Source organism: Oncorhynchus nerka, linkage group LG22 (assembly GCF_034236695.1).
Source record: "Oncorhynchus nerka isolate Pitt River linkage group LG22, Oner_Uvic_2.0, whole genome shotgun sequence".
NCBI lineage: Eukaryota > Metazoa > Chordata > Actinopteri > Salmoniformes > Salmonidae > Oncorhynchus > Oncorhynchus nerka.
The window spans coordinates 69,055,775-69,072,482 of NC_088417.1; the positions used below are offsets into that span (position 1 = coordinate 69,055,775).

General features: G+C 48.3%; 1 protein-coding gene across 1 annotated transcript in view; it reads left to right on the forward strand.

Moving 5' to 3' along the window:
• The window catches only part of LOC115105548 (autism susceptibility gene 2 protein-like), a 540,119-nt gene extending 524,696 nt beyond the window's left edge, over window positions 1-15,423 (forward strand). The window contains 15 exon segments of the mRNA XM_029627721.2: window positions 3,321-3,380; window positions 3,383-3,887; window positions 5,392-5,690; window positions 6,722-6,954; window positions 8,332-8,376; window positions 9,500-9,595; window positions 9,795-9,866; window positions 10,381-10,410; window positions 10,530-10,601; window positions 11,027-11,168; window positions 11,630-11,710; window positions 12,000-12,083; window positions 12,295-12,523; window positions 12,644-13,443; window positions 13,446-15,423. Coding sequence (XP_029483581.2) covers window positions 3,321-3,380; window positions 3,383-3,887; window positions 5,392-5,690; window positions 6,722-6,954; window positions 8,332-8,376; window positions 9,500-9,595; window positions 9,795-9,866; window positions 10,381-10,410; window positions 10,530-10,601; window positions 11,027-11,168; window positions 11,630-11,710; window positions 12,000-12,083; window positions 12,295-12,523; window positions 12,644-13,443; window positions 13,446-13,963 — 3,266 coding nt within the window. The 3' untranslated portion in view covers window positions 13,964-15,423.
• Window positions 15,424-16,708: the final 1,285 nt, after the last annotated feature.

Below are 16,708 nucleotides of genomic sequence, written 5' to 3' on the forward strand. Positions count from 1 at the left end.
CACAGATGTCAGCACAGCACAGCACTCTCTAGTTACTCTATCCAAACGAGCTCTTGGCTTGATGGATGGTTAAATGAAAATTATCACCTTCCCTCTAGCTTGCTATCTCTGGTCTTTGAACCCTAAGTGTTGTAGAGTTATGTTTGTTCAATAAGAATGTTTTGTGTCCTCTGAACCACTAGGGTCATACTCAATAGGCCTCAGCATCACTGGAGCAGACCGGCTGCTGCTGCTGCTAACGACTGTTAGATGCTGGGAGTTCGACACTGAGCAGGCTGGACAGTTTGGTGTCCTCTGAGGCTCCTGTCTCTTGCATCATGGAGTTTGGATAAGGATATATAGCCTCTTAGCTTCACTTCAGCTCTCATCATTGTCTTCCCTCACTGTGTGTCTCAGACCACAATCTATCCCCGGGCTAGCTGACGACCGATCTGTTTGTACTGTCTTGTCAACTCTTATGATCATTGTCGCACATTAGGAGTTGGAGTTGGTAAGACCGCACAAACAGATCTGGGACTAGGCTATCCCCGGGCCAACAGAGAGACAGACTTAGTGAAGATGTCCATCCGGATATTTGGAGCTGATAGCTCATAGCTAGGCTGTTTGCTGCAATGGTTTTGTGTGATTGAAGCGATGTAACCCCTGACTCCATTGGATCCTGTGGGTGAAGGGATAGCGTGTGGGTTAAGAATGTGTGATGGGGCTATTTAGGGGAGGAATGGGACAGAGAGACAGGGAGAAGGGGAGAGGGACTGAGTGTTGGGATGCCCCAGAGGTCTGTACCCCCAGAGGTCTGTACCCCTATAAATCTGTCAGGACAGCCTCCAGCTACACAACAGAGAGGGAGGGTGTGTTTTGTCGCAATCAGAGCTAAAATAAATGCTGAAATGCTAGTCCTCTCACTCACCCTTTTTCCTAGTATTGCATTCTCTATTTTGTTTATTGAACATCCATACCCCCCTCGTCTAATGTAGTCCCAGTGGCAGCAGTGGGGGTGTAGTTAATGTTCTGTAAGTGGTTAGAGGGGGTTACAGGGGGCTCACCCCTGGATAATGAGCGGTGCTCTTAAACCCCTCGCTTCTGTCCCCAGACACCCATCTTAATGAATGGCTGTTCTGCTTTTCTCTGCTCGCCCACCACCCCACTCTAAGCCCCTCAGTTCCCCTGAGCCTTAAATCCAGCCCTTGGCATCACCACCACCTCAAACCGTAAGAAATGAACAAATAACCTCCAACAGGCCTCATTCATTTCTTCCCCATTCTAATGTGATATAAACCAGCACACTCATGGGCCCACTGCCCCACTACTACTTAAAAACACAAGATAATGTTGGGATAGGAAAAGTTCTTGTAAGGAACCAACAGGGGGGGGGGGGTGTATTTGTTTCCAGGGATCAAGGAGACTGACAAATGACCTCTCATGGGAAGAGGTGTACACATCTCCTCTGCTCCTATCCTCCTCCTGGCCCAGGAGTCGTCATTACGAGGAGAAGAGACACCTTCTTTTCAACGTTTCCTATTAGCACATTCTCAAAACAAGCCCAGCGACCTCAGGGGGAAAGAAAGGGGGGATGGAGAATTAGGAGGCTCGCCCTCCATCTGTCCATCTCTTACTCCAGGCATGTTTTCTACCTAGAAGGAGCCTCTGTAGAAGTTGGTGGCGTGGGCGAGCGGGGCAGATTGGCGTGGACTATGGCATGGATCTGGTCTGAATATAGACGGACACTGACTGGTGTTAGTGTGCATTAGAGCCACAGCCTGAGTGGTGCGAGTCAGTACCATATTAGACTACAGAAAACAGACATTGTGCACATTTTATTGTGGCCTGGTTGACGTTTTAGAATCAAACATTTTGCGGAGGATTTTTCTGCTGATGGACCTTCCCGTTGTATTTAATAGGTTTTATAAAGCCCAGGATCATCAACTAGATTCACCCGCTGGGCGTTTTGTTTCTTGAGCGGACGGTCTGGGGACCGGAACATAATTACAAATCATTACTAGACTGGAACGCCAAACAGATCATATATTTGACTAAAGCATAATATTTTCAAACCTTGCTTACATTTGTATACGATCTCATACAGTGTATCACTCTATTATGCGTGGGAATACTTCTGAACAGATTGCCAAAATGAAAATCACTTGAAGCGGATTCCCTGGTGTTTTTACAGTATTTTTTACAGTAACTCGTTTATGTTGTTGCTCAGAACACTTGGGGGACCGAATCAAAGCTGCCTATTGGTGAACCCTGATATAGGCTATGTTGAAATGTCGTAATGATCTGACAAAGTGTGCCAGTTCAGAAGGATACACTTTATCTGCAGAGTGTGTGTGTGTTTTGTGTTCTCCCGCTGACAGATGTCTTGCACTGTCTCATCTCTCCGGAGAGCAGTGGTGGTCAATAGCTGTTACAGCAGATAATAGATATTGATCCCTTGGTCTATCTGCTGCTGGCCAGGCATTATCTGGCCTGACCCCTAATGATGGTGTCACATGTGCCCTGGTGCTTAAATCCCTGTTTAACATTCTACTGGTAATGGATGGCTTTGTATGGAGCCCGAGAGAGAGAGAGAGAGAGAGAGAGAGAGAGAGAGAGAGAGAGACAGACAGAGACAGAGAGACAGAGAGAAAGAGAAAGAGAAAGAGAAAGAGAAAGAGAAAGAGAGAGAGAGAGAGAGGCAGGCGGAGAGACAGGTGACCAGGCGTGGTCTGCTCTCTGTCTGTAAGCTGTCTCTCTGTCATATTACTGCTAGGCCGGTCCCTGGGGCCCTTGGGTCTTCCTCTATGAGGCCAGGGGCCCCTGGGACCAGCCTAGCAACAACACTACAGAGAGAGCCACCTCAGAGGCTTTAGTCTGCTATAGTGGAACTCCAGAAGGCTGCCTGCCTCACTGCCACGGCCCTGCGGTACTGGCCCAATCATCAGCTCTGCAGAGATTTAGCCAGTGTGTGCGTGCATGCGTGCCCCCAGAAGCCCAGAAAGAAACGTTAATTACTGGTTGTGTATGCACTGTCATCCTCCATTAGTCTTCCTGCTCCAGCTCATACACCATGCAGGGAGCTGACTGTTGATGCTTCAACACAGTGTCTGTCTGAGTAGGGCCTACCTGCCATGTACTAGCACTGTAGAGGGGCTCTGTTGAGGTCTTGCATCCTGTATATCGTACTATTAATGGACTTTATCAATGGACTGTTCTGTAGAAATGAGCAGAGTTTGTCTAGTGTTTGGAAGCGAGCAGTCTGTGTGATTCAATATGAACCGTATCTGTGACTGAAGTACTGACCAGTCTCTCTTTTTGTGTTTCCCTCTCTCTGTCCACAGTTCCAGATTTCAGCATCAATGCAGTCTCCACCAATGACAGCCAGGAGCGTGGCGGCCTGGGCCTCCCAAGGTGTCAGGCCTAGAGCGCAGCCAGGAGAAGAGCCTGGAAAGCTGCAGGGAAGCCCTCGTGCCTCCCCCCGCTCCCAGTGCTCCCAAGCAGCCCCTACCCCCGCAGCCCTGTGCAGCTGCCCGCCCCCTGCCTCTGTCCCTACCCTCCTCCCAGGCCCAGCCCTTTCCCCCCAGCTCCCGTCTGGCCCAGATACCTGTCCACCAGCCCCCACGCTCAGAGGCTTCCCTCAGGCCTCAGATCCCTGAAGTCCTGCCTCTCGCTCAGGGCCAAGAGCCCTCGCAGCCCCCCCAACCCAGGCCCCAGCACCAGCCTCAGCCCCTGCCCCACCCGCGGCCTCCGCCCACCGCCAGCCTGCACCCACACCTTCCGTCTCCCGCCCTACCGGCCCACCACCCCAGCCAGAGCCAGGCCGGGCTTCATCGCCCTCCCTCACGCTGTGGGCCACACCCTCGCCCCCTGTCTGCCTACAGCAATAGCCTTAGCTTCAACGGCCTCAGGTGAGTCCCAAGTCTATTTACCTGAAAGTATTCAAACTCTTATCTTATGTCAGCATGTAAATGATTGGCAAGATCAAACCTTGAGTTAGTAATGCGCTGAAACCCTCCAGCCAAATAACATCGCTGACTCTCACCAGGGTAGTTAAACCACCGCCTCTCCAGCTGAGCGATAAGTGCTTGGATTTATTTACCACCCACATTGTCATCCGCTGATAGTAGCCTTCAGCTCTCTACCTACCAGTCACAGCTCTTTACCGATCTCTATGGATCAGCTAGCTGTTCCACCACCCATAGTCAAGCAGCATACTGTGCTTTAATTCAGCGCTCCAGGATAGCCGCCTCAGAGCCCCACTCAGCCCCAGTCCCAGCGAAGGCTCTCCGTCTCAGGGAGGAGCTGGCTCTGTGACTGGAACCCTCTGCCAGTGTGCCAACGGGTCTGGCAGCCTCTGTGAATAATCACATGGTGGTTATGGAGACAGGCGGCAGCTGCTAATAAGCTTTTGGGCTTAGCTTGTTAAGATACTGCTACATGAGTCTCAGAGGGAGAAACCCACACACACAACAACAGGCTCTCTGCCTGGTCTCTTCCTCTCTCTTGCTCTGTCCTTTTTTATGCATGTACCTCTGGAGCTGCTTAAAGGGATCATTTGGGATTTTGGCACTGATGTTCTTTATCTACTTCCCCAGAGTCAGATGAACTTGTGGATACCATGTGTATGTCTCTGTGTCCAGTATGAAGGAAGTTAGTGGTCGTTTGATAATGATAATTAGTGTTAGCTCAATGACTGGAAGTCTATGGGTATCTACTAGCATGCGAGCAGATACCCATAGACTTCCAGTCTTCATTGCACTAAAGCTAGTAGGATTGGCTCATGAAACGACCGCTAACTTCCTTCATACTGGACACAGAGACATACACATGGTATCCACAAGTTCATCTGACTCTGGGGAAGTGGATAAAGAACATCAGTGCCAATATACCGAAGTTTCCCTTCAACTAGAGAAGCGTTCAAACACAGATGCTGTTCTATAATGTTTGCCAGTGGTGGTTATTTTAGCAATAAGGCCCGAGGGGTGTGGTATATGGCCAATATACCACGGCTAAGGGCTGATCTTACGTGGAGGTTTGAAAACAGCCCATACCCCAGAGGTGCCTTATTGCTATTATAAACTGGTTACTAATGTAATTAGAGCAGTAAAAATAAATGTTTTGTCATACCCGTGGTATACGGTCTCATATACCACAGCTGTCAGGCAATCAGCAGTCAGGGCTCAAACCACCCAGTTTATAATTGCACTTATAAACTGGGTGGTTTGAGCCCTGAATGCTGATTGGCTGACAGCCGTAGGTATATCAGACCATATACCACGGGTATGACAAAACATTTAATGGGATGTGAAACCTTTCTGTCTATTAGAGCTTCATATCTACTATAAATAGGGGGAAGAGTTGACATGTGGAAGTGATATCATTTTTTTTTCTCTGTCCTTCTCTCTCTAACAGCAGTCGGAGCAGTACTCCGGGCGGTACCAAGCCCCACGGCCCCGCTGGCCCGTCCCCACACCTACCCCACCTCCCGCCATCCGGCTCAGTCGCTGCAGCAGCAGCCACCGCCTTCCCCCTGCCCATCCCAGCTAATCAGATTGCTCCCCACGGCTTCCCCCCCGCCCTGCAGTCATCGCCACACCCCCATCACCCCAATATGTTTGCGCCTCCAGCAGTCTTGCCCCCACCTCCGCCACTGACGTCTAGCACCCTGCCGGTCCCCGGAGGACACCCCGCCGCTGGGACACCCTACTCAGGTAGGCACATGTACCAGGCTGCCCCCCACCTGGTCTGGCAGGAGAACTGCACCACAACAACAAAGTGCAAAGCTGTAAATTCTCATGGCTGTTGTGGCAGAAACCAGGTCATTTGTGGCATGATAGGTGCGTGTGGAGCACAAGACATGTCAAACTGTGACAGGGAGCGAGAGAGACGGACATAAGGTTACCTAGGTGCTAATTTATAGGAGACAGAGACTGACGACTCAGGATTGTGTTAGCTGCACTCTGCCGTCTGTATTTGTCTATGGTAGTGCAGTAGGTGCTGACAGGCATCCTGTCCTTCCCTCTGTCTATATTCTGTTGGGTTTGATTAATTGATTGATTGAGTTGGTTACTCAAACAACACACACCATCTTTCCAATCAGACCATGTGATGAAAGTGCTTATGCCCTCTCCTGTCGTGCCAAACTGTGATCAAATGGGATCATGATTTAGCAATGGTATAGCTCTGAGCAATTCTCACTTTCACAAGGAAATGTGTTCATCTCACCGAAAATCAAAACAGTCAATACAGAATCATTTTTTCTGAAAAGCATGTTAAATGCATTTGTCTATTTCTCCTCAACCTGTTGTGAACCGGTCAGTTAATGAACAGCTCTGGTCTAAAATGTGGTTAGAGGTTTTCATATAATTGCAGTAACGTTGCTGACTCTTCAAGCAGCATGCTCCGTTCAGGAATGTCCTGTGTGACTCCCATAGTGAAGATGATACAAGGACGTTGTCATCCGGATCATCCTGATTCTCTATCTTGGTTTTAATGTGACATGTGACTTACACCATAGATCCTCTGTAATGGTTGTACTGCACTGTCATGGATATTGTTACTCTCACTTAAAACAGATCTGGAACAGACACTTTCGCTATCATGGGTATTCTTCCTCGTCTTCTCCGTAGCTGTTATAGAACCGATCTGGCAGAGACAAACACACACAGGCCCTGACCATGAGTCTTCTTCTTTCCTCCTCCTCTTCCTCCTCTTCTCTCCCTCTCCTTTCTCTCTCCTCCAGAACAAGACCTGCTGCGCCAGGAGCTCAACAACCGTTTCCTCGCCTCGCAGAGCGCCGACCGTGGGGCCTCCCTGGGCCCGCCCCCCTACCTGCGCACCGAGCTCCACCAGCACCAGCACCAGCACCAACACCAACACACGCACCAGCACACCCACCAGCACACCTTCACTCCCTTCTCCCACGCCATCATGCCAACCCCTGCACCCCCCATGGTGCGTACCCCAGCCAGAAATGTGAGGATAAGTAGAACACCACTCCGGGGAGGGCCGAGAGGGTTTTGGGTTTTGGGGAGGAGGGGCGGTGGACTGGGGGGTGAGGTGGGGGTGTAATGATAGCAATGTTTGATGATGTCTTATTTTATTAAGCTTTTACAGCAAAAACCTCAAAGTGCTTGGTGTATATGCATTAACAATGGGGTGGAAAGGGTAGTGTTTTTGAACACGGCTGTTTTAATACAGTATTGGTACTATAAGGTAGTCCTAGTCTTGCTGGAGGAAAACAGTTTTTTTTGTGGCGTGCCTTCTAATAGTAACCATGTGTTTCTCCATTCTTTACCACAATGATGCCTTTCTTCTCCCAAAAACTCTTTCTAGTGTTTTCTCTGGAATATTTTGGGCACCCCAAACTTGAATCCAGCTTTTGCTAAATTGGCAATAACTGCCCCCAAGGCAGAGTTGTTTAATTCTGTGCCAGATTTGAGAACATAATACCAGTTTAATCATTCTGTCTTAAATGACATCATGTACTGTAGTTAGTTGAGTTTTCATTATAGGAGAATGCTTTGGGTTTGGAGCCCCGCTGTTTGTCTGGGGCTACAGGCACTGTGTGGCTGTCCTGCTGATACAGGCCTTCTCACCAGCCCTCTCTCTAACACACACACACACACCCATGGTCCCAGACAACGGACACACACACACTTGATTTTCTATCCTTGTGAGGACCTGAAATATATTTCCATTCAAAATCCTATTTTCCCTAAACCTTACCCTCACCTTAACCTCTAAGCTTAAAATAGCCTTTGTCCTCGTGGGAACGTATGAAATGTCCCCACAAGGATAGAAGAATAAGACCACACACACACACACACACACACACACACACACACACACACACACACACACACACACACACACACACACACACACACACACACACACACACACACACACACACACACACACACACACACACACACACACTGTAATCACAGAGTATTTTACATTGCTCTGAAGATATTCCTCAAAGGCAGATTGGCTAGCGCTCTGGCAGCTAATGAGGACATGAAAGTGTTTTTAAGGCCGCAGTGTTTATACTTGACTGGGGGAAATGTATTCCCTAGGTCCACATTAAACCACTAAAACCTCCCCAAATGAGACACAGGGATACACAGAGCTGCATAGTTTATGAGCTCTTCAGTCGCTCACGAAATGGGAGCGCGAGAGGCAGGGAAAGGGCTGTTCGGGCTGAGGATAACGATGTGGTCAAATGGCTCCTCTGAGTTCTTGATTCACTAAACAGCCCAGTCTCACATGTAGATCATTAAGCTTCTCTTTAGCTGCTGGAATATTATTTCCCTGTTCTTAGTTCTGTTTATTTCCTTCCTTCTACAGTTTGAAAAATTCCCAACAAAAGTTGACCCCTTCTACAGACACAGCGTGAGTTTCTCTGTGTTTGTGGGGTAGTTTGTACACTCAGTACGTGCCTCTCCACCCATCTATCCATGTTAGTTCATGTTGTAGTTCTGTGTGTATTTACACAGTAGCTCCCATGCCTCCACCTCTGCTTCTGCTCTGAGAGAATACAGCATCCTGTCTGTCTGCTAACACGACTGCCTGCTTGCTCATTCATTCACTACTGTACCATTCACACGATGGAACCTGGCTGAATCATTGCAACCCCCTTCCTACTCAAGTGAATAGGACAAATTCTCAATTTAGTTCAATGGCTGTACCAAGTGTGTGTGAGTGAGTGTGTGTGTGTGTGTGTGTGTGTGTGTGTGTGTGTGTGTGTGTGTGTGTGTGTGTGTGTGTGTGTGTGTGTGTGTGTGTGTGTGTGTGTGTGTGTGTGTGTGTGTGTGTGTGTGTGTGTGTGTGTGTGTGCGCCGCTAAATGCTTTTGTCTCCACCACACTTGACCTCTGCCTTCAATTACTGCTCTGCTATTCAGCGGCATTCAACTGCTGTGCATGTTGTGAATCAGAGTAGCAATTACATGTTAGTCAGAGTTTGGTCTTAATTCATCTCACTACTATCACCACCGTTAGGCTGGATAACCCCTCTTTAAAATGTGTTCATTAATGTGGAAGTATATTATTTTAGCCTCAACAGACACCCGTTGTGATTGTATAGGAGGATTCTTTCTGGTGAGAGAGTTCAGCTTTACTCTCAACACTAGCTAAGACTAGCCAATAACTGTAGATTTGTTTTAGTGGCTAATAAGTAACTCATAGGTTATTACTGTGTCATTTCCATGTTAGTGCTTAGTAAATACCTGGTGATTTCAGTACCATTATAAAAGTGTAACTGTTTTAGTTTTGTGAAACACTTTGAGCCACTAAGGACAGTTGTAGCTACCTGACTGACGGCGGTCTGGATGTTGATCCCTAGTTATGGTGGGTTTGTTGTGACATCATCATGTCTGCCATGTTATCCCCCCCAGCCCCCTTGTACCCTGTCATGTCATCATGGCCCCTCCCTCCTTCATCTCAGTGTTCATCCAGCTCCTTCTCCTCTGTCGGAACAACACCACACCCATCCTCACTCCTCTCTTCTGTTCTCAGCTGTTCCACTCCTACCCTCCGGGCGTGTCCGGCATTCCTCCAGTGATCCCTCCGAACGGGCCATTCGGCTCGCTGCAGGGGGCCTTCCAGCCCAAGGTAGGGGCCACACATTCAAGGAGTGAACATGACAAACACATCTTCATTGTAGAGGGTGCTCTGACGTCCAACACACAGCTTAATTAACATACGTTATCAGAATAGGGAGTGGACTTGGGAAACGTGCATGTACACACTAAAGACAGAGACGGTGCTCCCCATACCTCCTCTCACAATGAGCTCTCTCTGTGTTCTGTAGACTTCTAACCCACTGGATGTGGCCTCAAGACCTGGAGCAGTCCCACACACACTCTTACACAAGGACCCCAGGGTAAGCACCCTAGCTGGACACACACTCACACACTCTTACACAAGGACCCCAGAGTAAGCACCCTAGCTGGACACACTCACACACTTACACAAGGAACCCCAGGGTAAGCACCCTGTCTGGACACACTCACACACTCTTACACAAGGACCCCAGAGTAAGCACCCTAGCTGGACACACTCACACACTCTTACACAAGGACCCCAGAGTAAGCACCCTAGCTGGACACACTCACACACTCTTACACAAGGACCCCAGGGTAAGCACCCTAGCTGGACACACTCACACACTCTTACACAAGGACCCCAGGGTAAGCACCCTGTCTGGACACACTCACACACTCTTACACAAGGACCCCAGGGTAAGCACCCTGTCTGGACACACTCACGCATTCAATAGTGAAGCCACGCATAGTTGCTAAATAACAACACCTGAGAGACATGAAAGTAACTGAGCCCCCCCCCTCTCTCTTCACCCCCCTATCCCCTCTTTAACTCTCCCTCTTTCTCTCTTCTAGCTAACGGATCCATTTCGGCCCATTCTCAGGGTAGGAATGCTTTAGTTCTCTCTCCCCTAAAATAAAAATAAAAATAAACGTCCCATAATGTGTCCTTGAGAATCCTGCCTTTGAGGTTAACCATATCTCCTTGTTTTGCGTTTGTCCAGAAACCAGGGAAGTGGTGTGCCATGCATGTCCATATGGCCTGGCAGATCTACCACCACCAACAGAAAGTCAAGGTGAGACCTCCCCTTTGCACTTCCTTCCACTCACAGACTGTAGAGAAACACTGTCTGTTGTGCTTCACTATAGTGTGGTTCTCTAAACCCCAATATTTTATCATCTAAGCCCCAAGCCAGTTACATTGGTAGTATAATCCAGCTCCCCTCCTGGAGAGAGACAGTATTGAGAGAGAGTCTTATAAGAGGACTGCCATCTTGTGGTATCTTCCGTGGTGTACTGGAGGGAAAATGTTGTTTACACATATGTTTTATTTGCACGAGCGTTAACCCATCTTTTGCAGATATGCAATGAAAGTATAGGAAATGTTACTTTACTCGCATACGGCGATCAGCTTCATGCCTTAGCTCTCAGATAACCCTTCTGCTGCTGTGTAGGCGATGGGTTTTTCATGTGCTGTTTCTCCCTGTCTGGCGTCTTCCAGCAGCAGATGCAGGTCGACCCACACAAGCTGGACTTTGGGCTCAAGCCGGAGTTCCTGAGTCGACCCCCCGGCCCCAGCCTCTTTGGAGCGATGCACCACCCCCACGACTTAGCACGTCCTGCCACGCTCTTCTCAGCAGCAGGTGAGTGCGAGTTGGTTAGTGTCCTGGGTAAAGGTAGATTGACACCATAGAAATTGGATTACCAGAAGGGACAAAGCCCTTCAGACCAGAACAATTTGACTGGAACACTCATGGGTCATTGTATTTCTATGATTGACACAATATCTCCAGGACCTCCTCTCCCCACAGAGCTAGATCAATCCCACTGGCCCCATGGTCTATTTTTAACATGGCGTGTCAAGGCAAAGCACCGGTCTCCATATAGGTTACAGATTACATGTTGAGATCAATGCTCTTGCCTCTAAAAAGGGACGCATCCTGCTTATCTCTCCTACATTGCATCTCAGTTCAAAATCATTAGGGAAGCTATGATGCTACAATCAAATATTTGAGCTACATTACACATGACTAAGCTAAGGAAGATGAATATCTAGTTTTTCTATCATGAAGATGTCTTACATCAACTCTCTTTCCCATGTCAGGTTCTACACACCCGTCAGCCGGCCCGTTCGGCCACCCGTCCCACCACCCTGGCAACTTCCTCACCCCTGCACCTCACTTAGGTAAGGCGCAGCCCACACAGTCCACCTAGTCAAGTCAAACTTGATTTAAAGAGATAAAAACGTAGCATTTCAATTGATTTTGAGGGTGTATGGAGCACTGAGAAGTACAGTGTCTGTGTCAGAAGCTGGTTGACACTGTAAAGGAGCAAAATAGAGAGGGTGCTGACTGTGTTTGCTCTCTCCTCCCTCCCGTGCTCATTCTCTATCCCTCCCACTATCTCTCTCTGTCTGCCTGACTCTCTCTCCCTCCCACTCTCTCTCTCTGCCTGTTTCTCTCTCCCTCCCTCAGAGCCATTCAGTAGGCCTCCCTCATTTGGAGGACTCGCCTCTCTCAGCACAGCAGCCTTTGGTGGGCTTGGAAACCCAGCACTAAGTGAGTTTCATCTCCATGACAACAATGTATACGTGTATTTGACAACCAATCATTTGGATTTCCTGTCAGATTCTGAAAATGAAAATCAAACGTTGCTTGGGGTATTCATGGAATTCTAACGTTAGAGTTGACCGACCATCACACCGGGGAGATATGCCTTTTAACGTGTGTTTTGGTCTTTTCTTCTTTCCGTGTGTTGAATCCCTAACAGCGCCTAACTCTGTGTTTGGCCATAAAGACAGCCCCAATGCACAGCAGCACTTCAGCAACAATCACGAGCCGTGGAACCGGCTGCACCGCACACCGCCCTCCTTCCCCACCCCTCCACCCTGGCTCAAACCTGGCGACTCGGAGAGGAGCGCTTCAGTCAGCTCCCACGAGAGAGACCGAGACTCAGACAAGCGAGACACTTCCTCCGTCAACAAAGATGACAAGGAGAGGTGGGTGTTATGAAGAGACAACTCTGAATGTACCCTAAAGTTATACCACTGACAAACAATGAACTAGTGATACAAATTGAAATATGACTTTAAAGCCCATTGTTGTGTGTGTCCATCCAGGGAAGCCATGGAGAAGCGTCACCAGACCCATCCGTCCCCAGTCCCCATCAACCCCATCAGCCTGTTGGGTCACAGCCGTCCCCCGGAGCCCCCAAGGAACCACCTGCCCCCCAGCGAACCCCCCAGGGATAAGGACAAGCCCAAAGACCGAGACAGGGACAGGGAGCACCCCGAATCCTGGAAGGACAACGGCACAGACGAGCACAAGCTCAAAGAAAATCACCACAGCGACAAGGACACAACGCCAATCATCCACGATGTGCGGGTGTCTGAGGACAAGGCCAATGGCAGAGGGACGACCTCACCCTACATCCGCCAGACAAGCCTGGACCGGCCCAACGGGGGCCTGGGGAGGGGGGAGAGGGAGGCCCTGATGGAGAAGAAGGGAGAGCTGCCCTCTCCATACGAGCACCACAAGAAGAACAACAATGAGGTGAAGGTAAAGGAGGAGAGGAAAGAGGAGCAGGACAGCCCTGCGGACAGGGACAGGCCCCCCTCTCACCCACACCCTCACATCCACCCACACCCGCCCCAGGTGCCCCCCACGCCCAGCTTCCACACCCACCCCGCCTCCTCCATGGCGATGCCCATGGGCATGGCTGGCGTCCACCCAATGAACAGCATCAGCGGCCTCGAGAGGACTCGAATGGTGGCCCCCTTCATGGGCATTAGCCCCATACCAGGGGCAGAGAGGTTCCCCTACCCAGCCTTCCACTGGGACCCCATGAGGGACCCGTACAGGGGCCTGGACATCCACAGACGGGACCCTCTGACCAGGGAACTGCTGCTGAGAAACGACCCCTGCACCGGCTGGCCGGGCAGCGCCTCTACGAGGCAGAACGCTCCTACAGGGACCGAGAGTCTCATGACTTTAACCGCGACCACCACCACCCTCTTGTCCTGGAGCAGCGCCGGGAGCAGGAGGCCCGGGCCCACCTGGAGGAGCGCGAGCGCCTGCACATGCTCAGAGAGGACTACGAGCACGGCCGCCTACACGTCGCCATGCACCACCCGGCCCTGGAAGGCCACCTGCCACACCCCCACCCCGGCCTCATGGCCCCCGGATTACCCAGCATGCACTACTCCAGGGTCAGCCCCTCGGCCGCCGCTGCAGCGTATGCCGCCCACGCTGCCGCAGCCGCAGCCCACCAGAATGGTATCCTGAACAAAACACCGCCCACGGCCTCCCTGAGCGCCCCGCCCCCCCTTATCCCCACGCTGGGTGCCAGGCCAGGATCCCCCAGACGGACTATGCCACTCACCACAGACATCAGAGACAGACCGTCAGCCCACAACCACAAAGACATAGAGGCACGGTGAACGGAGCGGGGTGCAAACCCAGCCTCACCCTGGACTACAGGCAGATTCTGCCCCATACCCTGTGTCTGACAGAATTACTAACACTGAACTCACACCAAGCACTTAGCTTTGGGAAAACTAGATTGTACCATAGCTGTGAATAATATGTGGTTGAAAAACACCCACAGATGATGTTTTTGTTTTAAAAAAAGGGGGGGGAAAGGGGGATGAAATTATGTAAACAAAAAATGAGATTTTACTAAACTCTTTTTTCCAGTTTGCTCCTGCTTTTTGTGTGTATTGTTCTCTTGTATAGAAAGCGGCCTGGAATACCCTGAAGGTGTGTAGGCTCATAGAAACGGCACCCTCACAAAGACATTTTGGAATGTACAGGTACTTCAATGCATTGACAGACAGCAAAGTGTGTAGATATGTGTACAGTCGACATGCTCACTCCTTAAGGAACAAATCAAGGTACAAATATGCAAAAGGGTGTTTTGAAAGCTTTACTTTGAACAAATGTAAATAGAGGACTATTATTAAGAAGGAGGAAGGGTAGAATGTGCTTTTTGCTGATTGGTTTTTGCTTGACGCGGCAGAAAAGCATTGTACCAGAGACCACCATACCCCCCATTCAACTATGCAACAAATGTCTGGGCTTACACTCTGAAAGCCAGCCTGGTCCCCACCCCAACTAACTCTAAAAACACTGTATTCTCTCCACAACCAAGATCTCACAAAACCATAATAATGTATATATCACTGAAATGAAATAGTGCTCGTAGAATTTACACTATACCGTACAACGGTTGTGCAAACGTAAAAACAATTTTCTTAAAAATTATACAAAGTTGTGGTGACAATCCTTAAAATGTCTATTATAGAGCTATTTTTATTTTCAGAGGAATTCCAATGCCTGAAGTCGCCGAACAGACAGTTTAAAGTGAGAGAGATCCCTTACTTATCAGTTACCCCAACAACTCAACTCACACTACTCCCACTACTAGTCTTGTTTTGGAGAGAATACAGCACATTTACAAAAATACACCACATTATCCCTTCTAAAGGAGTGTACAGTATGTGTTTGGAAATAAGTTATGTTTATCTAACAGTGTATTAAAGTCCTAAGTTGTTGTATCTACAAAAAAAATTAAAAAGACAAAAAAGACGGTCTAAACTATGGATAGTTTGTTTCTAATGAGCAGAGATCTATTTTAGTAGTCCACTGAAGGTTTAGTTGTGCGCTTCAAAACTCTGTGAGAGCCAGATGTTGTGCAGTGTTTTTTAAAACCCCACATTAAAAATGTCCACTAGAGCCGTAGTGGTTAGTCAATGCGTATTGCAGAGAGATTGTTAACAAGAAAAACCTTTTTTGCTGTTAATCATGTACGTTAAAAAAGTATTTCTAGAATCAAAAAAAAAAAAGTAAGACCAAAAAAAAAGAAGCGACTGAATCTTCAGCATGCTCCTCATTTAAACTTGTGTTATGTAAATTGTGCCATGTTATTAAAAAATGTGAACTAAAAATGTCTACTGGCTTTTTTATGATCATGAGAGGTAAATAATTGCGGTTGGCACTATAAATGTAAACATAATGTCCGACCCGACCTCAGTGGTGTAAAATAACTACCCCGAACACAAATATGAACGTAACATGTCAAGTGTTGGTCCCATGTTTCATGAGCTGAAATAAAAGATCCCACACATTTTCCATATGCACAAAAAGCATTATTTTTTTGCACAAATTTGTTTACAACCCTGTTAGTGACCTGAAAGGTGTGGCATATTAAGAAGTTGATTAAACAGTGTGATCATTTCACACGCGCACTCTGTGCTGGGGACAATAAAAGGCTACCCTAAAAAAATGTTTTGGCCACAGATGTCTCAAGTTGAGGGAGCGTGCATTGGCATACTGACTGCAGGAATGTCCACCAGAGCTGTTGCCAGAGAATTGAATGTTAATTTCTCTACCATAAGCCGCCTCTGATGTCGTTTTAGAGAACTTTGGCATGTGGGCGAGCTTTTTGCTGATGACAACGTTGTGAACAGAGTGCCCCGTGGTGGCGGTGGGCATAAGCTACGGACAACGAACGAACACAATTGCATTTTATCGATGGTAATTTGAATTCACAGAGATACCGTGATGAGATCCTGAAACCCATTGTCGTGCCATTCACCCGCCACCATCACCTCATGTTGCAGCATAATAATGCACAACCCCATGTCGCAAGGATCTGTACACAATTCCTGGAAGCTGAAAATGTCCCAGTTCTTCCATGGCCTGCATACTCTCCAGACATGTCACGATTGAGCATGTTTGGGATGCTCTGAATCGATGTGTACAATAGTGTGTTCCAGTTCCCGCCAATATCCAGAAACTTTGCATAGCCATTGAAGAGGAGTGGGACAATATTCCCAAGGCCACAATCAACCGCTTGATCAACTTTTTGCGAAGGAGATGTGTCGTGCTACAAATGGTGGAAACACCAGATACTGACTGTTTTTCTGATACCCGCCCCGACATGACTGTTTTCCCAGTCATGTGAAATCCATAGATTAGGGCCTAATGAATTTATTTTAATTGACTGATTTCCTTATATGAACTGTAACTCAGTAAAAAAAATGGATGCATGTTGCAATTATACAATTTTTCAGTATAAGTAAAACAACTTCGAAGTACTATTAATGTAGGTTTTTTGGGTATCTGTAGCGGAGAACACATCAGTTGTTTTCCCTAATTATTCAGAGATCAATAGAGCTAGAGAC